The sequence below is a fragment of the Saccostrea echinata genome, unplaced genomic scaffold, assembly GCF_033153115.1.
Source record: "Saccostrea echinata isolate AGI-Se365-2 ecotype Australia unplaced genomic scaffold, CSIRO_AGI_Sech_v1 ptg000009l, whole genome shotgun sequence".
NCBI lineage: Eukaryota > Metazoa > Mollusca > Bivalvia > Ostreida > Ostreidae > Saccostrea > Saccostrea echinata.
The window spans coordinates 6,514,523-6,525,146 of NW_026889758.1; the positions used below are offsets into that span (position 1 = coordinate 6,514,523).

Sequence of the window (10,624 nt, forward strand, 5' to 3'; positions counted from 1 at the left end):
GCAAAGGTTTAACTTTCTCAAATGGAAATCAAATGTGCTGGTACCCAGAGGAAGGTCTTGTCTCGAGGAATATACCTGTGGTAAAATATGAAAGCCCTAGCAGCAACCATTGAATAGATATGGAAAAGGTTAAATTTTTTTCAAAAGTATGTCAAACATCAAGGTCAAGGTCAAATGGTCAAAATTAATGGTGCCCAAGGAAAGGCCTTCTCCCAAGAAATACACAGGTGAAGTATGAAAGCCGAAGCACCAATCGTTCAAAAGTTATGACCAAGGTTAAAGTTTTTCAAAAGTAGGTCAAACTCAATGGTCAAGGTCAATAGATTACAGTTGTTGGTATCCAAAGGAAGGACTTGTCACAAGGAATAGACATAATAAATATGAAAGCCCTAGCACCAACTGTTCAAAAGTTCTGTCCAAGGTCAAAGTTTTCCAAAAGTAGGTCAAACTCCAAGGTTAAGATCAAAGTTGTTTGTATCCAAAAGAAGGTCTTGTCACAAGAATTACATATGTGAAGTATGAAACCCCTAGCACCAATTGTTCAAAAGTTATGGCCAAGATTAAAGATTTCCAAAAAGTAGGTCAAACTCTAAGGTCAAGGTCAAAAGATCAAGTATGATGGTATCCAAAGAAAGGTCTTGTCACAAGAATTACACCTGTGAAGTATGAAAGCCCTAACACAAATTTTTCAAAAGTTATGGTCAAGGTTGAAGTTGGGTAAAATTTTGCAAAACTGGGTCAAACTCTAAGGTCAAGGTCAAAAGATCAAGTATGATGGTATCCAAAGAAAGGTCTTGTCACAAGGAATACACATGTGAAATATGAAAGCCATAGCTCCAACTAATCAAAAGTTATGGGCAAGGTTAAAGTTTTTGCGGACAAACAGAGAGACCGACACACAGACGGACGGACAGGGCAAAAACTATATATCCCCGAATCTTCGATACGAGGGCATAAAAGCTTGGAATGGCCTTATCTCTGTATCGAAGTGAAATGTAGACTTGGTTATAAAAAACGGGTTCGATTCTCGTTCGCCGCGTCGCGTCAAACCTAAGACGTAAACATACAAATTCAAATTTGATCAAACCATGACCCCCGGGGTCTGGGCGGAGCCTGCAATGGGCGATCAAAGTTTTACAAAGGAATATATAAGAAAAATCTTTACAAATCTTCTCAAGAACAGCAAAGCCATGATTGGTCACATATACTAGTATATAAAAGCATCCTCAGGTAGTGTGGATTCAAGTTTGTTCAAATCATGACTCCCGGTGGTAGGGTGGGGCCACAATAGACGATCAAAGTTTTACATAGGAATACATAAGAAAAATCTCCAAAAATCCTCTTAAGTACAGCAAAGCCATGTTTAGTCATATTTATATGGAAGCATCCTCAGGTAGTGAAGATTCAAGTTTGTTCAAAAACATGAGGTCATTTCAAGTTTTTTTTTCTCTGTTTAGCGTCCACCCAACTTTCAAAAACCTATCTACCTTTTCGCAAAAAAAAAAACAAAAAAAAAAAAAAACACAAGACAAAAAATAAAACACAAACTTGATAGTCACAACAATGACATCATTCAAGGGATTTGATTTCGTTAAACCATTTTTCTTGTAGGAAGGTCTATTCTTCAGCAAAATCAATGCATTAAAGACTTAAAATATACCTAATAAAACATATTGTAGACAAATATTTAGAGAAATTGAAAGAATTTAAAGATTTTGACCAGAATAATCAATTTCAGGACTCCTGATTTTTTTTCTGATGTGGGGTGTCAAAAACCAAAGCGCACGCGGACGCTAAACATGGAAAAAAACTTGGAATGTCCTGTCCCGAGGGCATAGTGTGGGACCACAATGAATGATCAGTTTCACATAGGAATACATAAGAAAAATCTTTTAAAATCTTCTCAAGATCGAACAGCAAAGTATATGGGAGCATTCTCATGTAAGGTAGATTTAAATTTGTTAAAGTCATGACCCCCGGACGTAGGATGAGGCCACAATGATTCACAATGGACCATCAAAGTTTTAAATAGGAATCTTTAAAAATCTTCTTCTTAAGAACAGCAAAGCTATTGATTGGTCATATTTATATGGAAACATTCTCAAGTAGAGTAGATTTATTTTTTTTAATCTTGATCTCTGGGGTGTCGGGTGGGCTACAATGGGGGATCAAAATTTTACATAGCAATATATAGGAAAGATCATTAAATATCCTTTTTATCGAGAACAACAAACCCATGATTAGTCCGATTAATACAGAAGCATTTTCAGATAGTGTAGATTCAACATTGCTCAAACCAATCAATATCCCAATCAATCAAGACTCTCGGGAAAGAGATCTGTCCCCTATATATATACACTGACGAAGTCTTTGTATACATTAATATATTTTTAAAGTAGAAAATGGCTTTTCACATGTTTAAAAATATAGAGGGGAAAGGATTTCTGCAATTGATCTAATCTAGAAACCTGTATATAAATTTACAATGAACTAAGTAATTTACGTAATTTACGCGTGATTATTTCGTTGTTGATTCTAAGCAGGGTCATTTACATATAATTCCATCTGTAGCTAGGACGAAGGACGGTATGTTACCACAGTAGATCAATCACCGACATCCTCCTTTTATCCCATACAGAGTAAGATAAATACGAATTGATTCTTTACATCAATGATATAAATAAAATCATATGCAAATTGTCTCCGAGAAAACTCAGTTTTATTATCAAAAGTGAACAGGTGCGATAAATAAGTTAAAAATAAAGATGAGACAATCTATTGTTGATTGATTCGAATCATCAAGCCAATCAGTCATTATGGTGAACGTTCTAACTTCGCTCTGGTGTATTTCTCTGGTGGGGTACATATTGCACAGCATGGCTTTGTGTCAAAGCTGGATTTCTGTATCCACTTACAGGGGGTTGGGGTTTTATCCTTTACTGTGAACGAAAAAAAATTGTGAAATCAATATTTTATAACGTCCGTACACTTCTGATTAAACAAAGAATATGCTTGCTATTGACGTCATATGCATAATTTCCTAAAGAATGGTGATTACCTGTAATAATTGCAGAAATAATACCTCATTATTTTACACAAAAGAATACTTACTCCTTGGAAATTTCTTAAAGCTAATCTCTTTTCTTCCGGAGACATCACTGAAAGGAGAAATTGATACCATTTAATCAGTTGACAATGGATACTAGTAAACTAATGTTTAACAGGTCTTGAATATCATTAAAAAATCTGCTTTGATTGTGTTGGATAAAGTATTTCAGCACTCACTTCCTGGTCTACGCGTCCTTGATCTGTTGGTGGTGACAGCAATACTTCTGGTGGTGCTTATCGGTGGTTGTTCCGTTGAGGTGGTGGTGGTGGTAGTTGTTAAACTCGAAGTGTGTTCATTGGCAGTTGTGTCTGTTTGGACCCTTTCATTAATGACAACGCGTCGTGGATTTTCGTTTCTGTTGCTATCTATTATATTACCTCTGCTCACTACCACGCGTCCTGGTCTACGCCTCCTTGCAAACTGTGCTGTGTCCATGGCTGGAAGCTGTCGCGTGGTCGATTCAGTTATTGATGGTGGTGTCGATGTTTGGATAGTTCTTGATTTTGAATTCATCTCAGTTACCATTAACGTTGGTAGTGATATTTGCTTAGGAATATTTATAGAATCTCTAGAAACTGTACCTCCAATACCATTGAGACGAATGCCTCTGGAAGACCCCCTCGAAACAGAACCTCTTCTTCCATTTGGTCGAATGCCCCTACTGTTATGACGAATACCCCTAAAGTTTCCAGTGGAAAAACCTCTGGTCATCCCTTGTTGAGGTTCCTGTGGAGAAATCCTTGGCATACTTTCTGTTGTGGGTTTTGCTGTTGTCGTAGTTGGTTTTGTGATGGGACGTGTTGCTAGTGGAGTTGTAGAATCTGTCACAGTTACTGAAATATGCTGAATAGGTGACTCAGTTATGTGCATTTCAGTTTCCGACAGGGATATTGGCGTTTTGGGGATATTTATAGTTCTTCCTGAAACCGGTCTCCCAGTCCCGATGGGTCGTCTGCCTCTTGCAGATCCCCTCGACATTGAAACTCCTCTACCACTCGGTCGAACACCTCTAGTGTTAGGACGAATACCCCTGAAAGATCCTCTGGATATTCCTCTACTTCCTTGTTGAGGTCCTTGAGATGAACCACTGGAAATTATCGCTTTAACTGGTTTTGCTGTTGTTGTAGTTTGGTCTGTGAATAGAGGAGTAGTTGGATCTACTGGGAATTCTTGATCTTTTACTTTGTTCGATTTTGTGATGTCGTTTGGTTTTGGCTTTGTTGTCACGTCTCGTGAGACTGTGACAGGTCTTAACTGTTGGACTTGTACGACTTGGATTTGTGGTTTTCTTGTTTCTTGTTTTATAATTCCTGCTGCCTGAACACCAGGTCTAGAGTGTGGATTTTTATTACGAGGAGCATCTTTTATTGCAATGTCTGATCTAGAGACTTTGGTATCATTAGAATTTTCGAGGTGATTTGCACTTGAAACTTGGTTCACTTTGTTCTGTGAATGGCTTTGGTCTTGGCTTGTACTAATGTGTTGTGTTTTATTTGGTCCTTCTGTCGAAAATGTCGGTTGTTTGGTTGATACTGTTGGTGTTATAAATTGGTTTGGAATGATATCAACAGCATGTTGGAGAGGCCTGATAGCTGGTTTGGTCTTCACCCAAGATTTCTGACTAATCTTTGGAATAACTTCTTGCTCTTTCACAATAACAGAGCTTGACGTTGTTGGTGTCTCTTCAACGATAATTTGTGGAACATCATTGATTTCGAAATCCTTGAAGTCATTTCCGAAGCCGGACTTGTCTTCAAAACCATTTTTGTCACTCAGTTGATTGTTAGATACTTCTTTGTTGCTGAATCTGAAGGATGAAGGTGATCGTCCCAAACTTGGAGCAACGATAGAAAAAGATGGCGATGGTAGATCCGATTCCTTCGTTTGCTGAATCACAATGACAGGGATACTATTGACTTTCCTGGCAAAAGCTGATTGTGATGGCTTAATGTTGTTTTTAACCACTGATTGCGGTGTGTTTATAAGCTTCGGGGTATTAATGGTAGGTGTTGAAGAAACTGGTATGAAATTCTTGGGAATGTTGGTGTTCCTATTTTGGGATATTTGTCCTAAAATTCTGTCTATGCTTTGTTCAGAAGAAAGTTTGGGTTCAGGAGGAGGGTTGAACTTAATCTTCTTCGCAATTAGCTTTGTCAGTGAACTGCCATATCCTCTTGCTGTGTTCCTGTTCATTTTGTTCGAATAGATTCTGTCGGGAGAAATTTTGTCCTGATCTTTCGGTTGAGAAATTGGTTGTGTGGGGCGGCTAGTGACTTGGCGTTCAATGGCTCTGCGGGCGAAAGCTGCCCTCTTGATCTTATTTGTGGTTGGTTTTACCGTGGTAGGCCCCATCACTTGTGTGTCAGCTAACTGTATCAGATGGCGTGGAGGGTTAGGTGGGACATTTCTTTGTATGTTTGAATTCCATACTTCTGTTTTCCCTAAAGCTGTGTTTATATCCCCTTTCATCTGTAACTGCCAAAGAGCTTTCGCTATCTGCTGATAAACGCTCTCCTCTCCTCCATAACAATCTAATTTAATATGTAAATAAAAGCTTACTAATAATGATGAAATGAAAAATTAATTTAAATTCAAGAAGTTTGCTCCATTAAATAGAAAAAAGTAAAGAAATTTTGATAAAGGAATTTCATGCAAATTTAACCCCGGGGATTCCCCATTAACGCTTTCCATTTCTCTATCTGTCATGCTAATTAATTGGATTCACACTGGTGAACACAATAATTCTCTCTAAACAAAGTGAGCACAAAATTATCTCGACATTTGAATATTAAATGTTGCTTACACGTTTCAGAGATGATCGACACAAGTATCAAAGCTTCTACTACACACAGGAGTTTCTTCATGTTGTCCTACAAGAGTAAAAAATGCCAGCACTTGTCAACAAGTTCATAAACTATATATGACATTTATGGAGGTGTCGTTTGATGGTGTACTGTCTTCCGTTTATTTAATATGTACACGTCACTTAAACAAAGATATTTTACTTTATTTTTCAAGAATCATATATTATTATCAATATTTCACTAAACTCTGAACAAAAATATTTGAAAAACTTTTAGCTACGAGTCTTGAGTAAATTCATAAAAATATACCTTACCAATCTGAAACAAATGTGTCCTTTTTACTTTTTTTAAATTCACGTTTAAATCCACTTTAAGAGATATTCCGTCAATTTTAGGCTCCAGTTAATAAGGTTCAGCTGTCAAATTTCGTGAAATCGTTTCAAAGCATTTTTTACACTCTCCTTTTGAAATTTCCTATAACACATTTATACTTCTTTTGTTTCCAGAATCACTGATGCAATAAAACAAAATTAGCAGCGCATACTTCTATTACGGTTTATTGCAGAAGTGGAGTAGCCAATACTTGTCTTAGGACACATCCGGGAGGCGTGACCCCCCAGGAGAGACGTCATAATGCTCATTCACCAAAAAAGATTGACATGACAGAATAATGACGAAGTTTTCGGCCTTACCTGGCGTATGATTTATTTCTCGGTCTTCCAGTGACCACCATCAACAAAGATCATTTAGGTTTATTTTTATTCTACTTACGTATTTCAAGGATTTAAAAGGCCCGGAAAGAGGAAATTGCAGTTTTTCGTGATTTTTTTTGGACAGGTGTTGATTTTTTTTTATTAATAAGTAAACATAACAAACGACAAAATTTGTCTTCAGACATTTGTCGCGTTAATCAACCGCAAATATGTGTACTTTGCCGGGGAAAAAACCCGTCAGCGTTGTCACTTTTTCACCTTGTCAATCAACGGCCCCTTACATTGTTTTCCCTTCATTATAACTAATGGACATGTTATTTGCAATCAGTTATCACGATTTGAATTTCACAATCGAATCAAGGATATGTTGAATCTAAAGTTATTAATTATTTATATTCTTTCTCTTTTTTTTCATACACGTGGGCAAGATTTGCTAAAATTATTGCTTTCCTGCTTTCAGTTTCGTATTGTGTTAAATTTGCTTTCAAGTTATAATTTCGACCTAAAGTTACTATAAATTTGTTCAAAATATTGACTTTCCTATGGTTACCATTTACACTTAAATATAACTAAAATAAATCCAATGCAGTAAGAATATACATTTAAAGTATATCAGATGCAAAATAAAGGTCAGGATGAATCTCTCTCTCTTTCTCTCTCTGACCTATAACTTAGAATAACTAAAAACAATGTAGGAAATTCTTGTCAATCGTACAAACCTAGTTCTTTCATTTCTACGTGCATCGCTGAATCGCTCTCTTGGTCCATTGTTTCATGTAAAACTTTTGTTTACTGACTAATCATGTTGAGAATCTTCTAACTTTAGAATCCTGGTACAGAAGAAAAGTGTACTTTCCAATTAACCGGTACATTATAAGAACTTAGTCTGACTCAGAACAAAATAATCAGATCTTTATAACATTTGACCAGAATTTAATTTCCCAGAAGTTCCCTAGATTCCAGAAAAGTGTAAAATAATTAAACATCATTTCATATACCTATTCGTCTGCTTTAATTTCCTTGTATTTTTTAAAAATTAACTTTTTTGAATTTATTAATTTAAGAATTGTAAAAATTCCAGCTGTGATGACAATAACAGAAATAAAGGACAGTAAAGATATAATACTGTACAGCCGGGTCAAATTTCTGATTTTTTTTTTTAATTCAGTCTGCAGTTTTGTCTTGGTGCCATACCAGAGCGGACGCGGTGTTGCATCATATTTCAAAGAAATCTAACAAACGGAAAGGTAGGTAAAGAATGGAATGTTTTTGCGTTGGTTTGTGTGTGTGTTTTGTTTGTTTGTTTATTTGTTTTGTTGTTGTTGTTTCTCAGACTGGTTTTTAATTTAATCATTCAGTATGTACGCCTCAACAGTCTGAAAGAATTTTTCGTAGTTTTGAAGCGATTAAGTCCATAAATTTACATATTTTTTTAACGTATTACGTTAATTTGTACTTCTCACAAAAAAGTGTTAATTAGGAACTAGTGGTAATTAGTACATGTATGGAAGCCCATTTTCAACCCATCAAAAATGTTTTTGAATTCAATATCACGAATTATAGAATTTGTTAAAACGAATTTAATTCGTTATAACTTTTTCTTGTAATTCGTACTAGCAAAAAAATTGTTATAAAAGATTTGATGATTTTGTTATAGCAATCGAATTTGACATTTAGGACATAGAAAAATACTTATTGGTTTGATGCAACAAATTGTCGAATTTGTTCAAATGAATATAATTCATTATAAGAAATTAAAGAATTCATTTGAACGAATTTAATTAATTCGCTATATTTACATTCAGTGTAATTTTCTTTATGAAATCCATTGGAAATCTACAACATTCAATACGCTACAACACATACAAAACCTTGTCACTGCACGGTCAAATACACAGTATGCATTTTCAACACTCTAGGAACACCAGAATATATATATATATATATATATATATATATATATATATATATATATATATATATATATATATATATATATATATATATATATTAGGGATGTCAATTTTACTCGGACAGCTTAGTCGAATAGTCGGAGGCTTTAGTCGAACGATAGTCGAGTACCCGTCGAAATTAAATTTAGATTAATGTTTCATGTCATTTTCCTATTTGTCTTTGACTGCTCGCCTGTACAATATTTAATCTATCACCATTATACAAAGAATTATTGAATCGTTAACATTTACGTAGTATTAAATTTATGTTACAATGTATTTGATTTCAAATATAATATATACTGCGCATTTTATCTATATACAGAATATCAAACGCTCGCATTTTTCCTCTCTTTTCATGCTGCTATTACATGTACCCGTTATTGATTTCTTACCTGAAGCCATTTGAATGGGTCTTGTAAGTGACCCGTGATTGTTAAACAAATAAAGCGTAACTCTTATAAAAACAAACAGAGCTGCAATAAATTTTACTTATGAGATTTTTTGCTAGTTGCATTACGCGAGATCTTATGGAATTGCAGGTTGAAACTTTACAATTTGGATCTGACATCTTTAAAGATGCCAATGCATGTTTGCCGAACAAAAAAAAAATCCTTTGAACAATTAACGAAGACCGGTTAAACCTTTCCCTACATTTACTCACGAGAACACTGAAAACGGAAATGTTAATAAATGAACTGAGCAGATCCATTTTTTTCTTTACCTTGAATTTAAGATTACTATTTAGCAAATTTTTAACGAATAACCGACTAAAAAATTTAGTCGATAGTTGGTATGATCGAACGATAGTCGAGTTCTCGAATATTCGTTGACATCCCTAATATATATATTATCTCAATTTAATTAAAAACAATTTCCCTAATAAATTATTGTACAAATACAACAATTGTAACCTTATATTCATAATAAAGATCAACGATATCAACAATTATGAAGAGAGAAAATATAAGCATTGAATTCTTATTTTTGGATGTCGTCGGTCTTATAACAACACCTGTCCATGCCGATAAATTTAATATAATATCGCGCTTACGCGCGGTATTTAATTTGTCGGCACGGACAGGTGCTGTTATAGGACCGACGACATCCCCACTTTTTCTGATTACTTGTATTTTGCTGTAGTAAATTTTCCTTTAAAATAGATGCTGGTCTCCCCTTCCACTTTTTGTTGCTGTAAGGTGGAGCTCTAGCAAATGCCAGAATTTGAACAGTTAATTTTTAATGCCCTTCTTCGAAGAAGGGAGGGCATATTGCTTTGCTGCTGTCTGTCTGTCGGTCTAACTGTCTGTATGTCTGTCTGTTGGTTCACCAACAGTTTCTATTCATTTTCTTCGCTAAGGTTACACATATACTGAAATGAAATTTGGTATACAGGTTTATAATAAGAATATCTAGGTCAAATTCTGTTTTGGGTACGATCGAGCAATTTTTGACAGGGTTATGCCCCTTGGACTTAGAAACATTCCAATTATTTGGGGGAGGGCATAGGTGTTTCACAAACATCTCTGGTTTTTTTTTTGTTTTTTTTTAGCTTGTCAGATTTTTTGTTTGGCAGATTGTTTGGGAAGTTGCCTCCCCCCCCCTTTTTTTTTAAACCTAAATTGTTATAATAAAATTTTGTTTTTAACATAGGACCCTTTGAAAATACTAAAATTTTTGTTTTTTCCACTTTTACTTTCAATTTCCATTGTAAACAATACATCTGAAACTCGTTCAGTGCTTGTTGTAATTGAGCAGCAAATTCAGCCATAATAATAGTCATCTACATAAGAAAGAACCAGCAATTTAAAATACACTAGTAGTACATTCTCGATCGTACTTGTTATACGTTCTAAACCCACTTCATTCTTGTTCAATAAAAAATCCTCAAGATCATTTATATACATTGAAATAAGAATGGTGACAGTTCCTCCCCCCCCCCCCCCCCGTCTTACACCGACATTACACAAAAAAAATCTGTTGATATGCGATTCATTTTCAACATAGACTTAATACCTTTGAACTGTCGCTTAATTTACAATGTTT

General features: G+C 35.1%; 1 protein-coding gene across 1 annotated transcript; it reads right to left on the bottom strand.

Annotated features, from left to right (window-relative positions):
- Positions 1-2,697: 2,697 nt before the first annotated feature.
- Positions 2,698-6,391, bottom strand: LOC133183225 (mucin-2-like). Its single transcript, XM_061318175.1, has 5 exons — positions 6,228-6,391; positions 5,913-5,979; positions 3,286-5,640; positions 3,112-3,158; positions 2,698-2,939 (listed from the first exon to the last, which is right to left on the bottom strand). The coding sequence occupies exons 2-5, from the start codon at positions 5,971-5,973 to the stop codon at positions 2,937-2,939; spliced, it is 2,466 nt and encodes an 821-aa protein (XP_061174159.1). The 5' UTR covers positions 5,974-5,979; positions 6,228-6,391; the 3' UTR covers positions 2,698-2,936.
- Positions 6,392-10,624: the final 4,233 nt, after the last annotated feature.

Excerpts from the sequence above, each read along its gene's own strand:
- LOC133183225 (XM_061318175.1), bottom strand. The coding sequence starts at position 5,973 with ATGAAGAAACTCCTGTGTGTAGTAGAAGCTTTGATACTTGTGTCGATC. Across the intron at positions 5,641-5,912 it reads GTCGATCATCTCTGAAACGT|ATTGTTATGGAGGAGAGGAG; the intron begins GTAAGCAACATT and ends ATATTAAATTAG. Across the intron at positions 3,159-3,285 it reads AAGGACGCGTAGACCAGGAA|TGATGTCTCCGGAAGAAAAG; the intron begins GTGAGTGCTGAA and ends TTCTCCTTTCAG.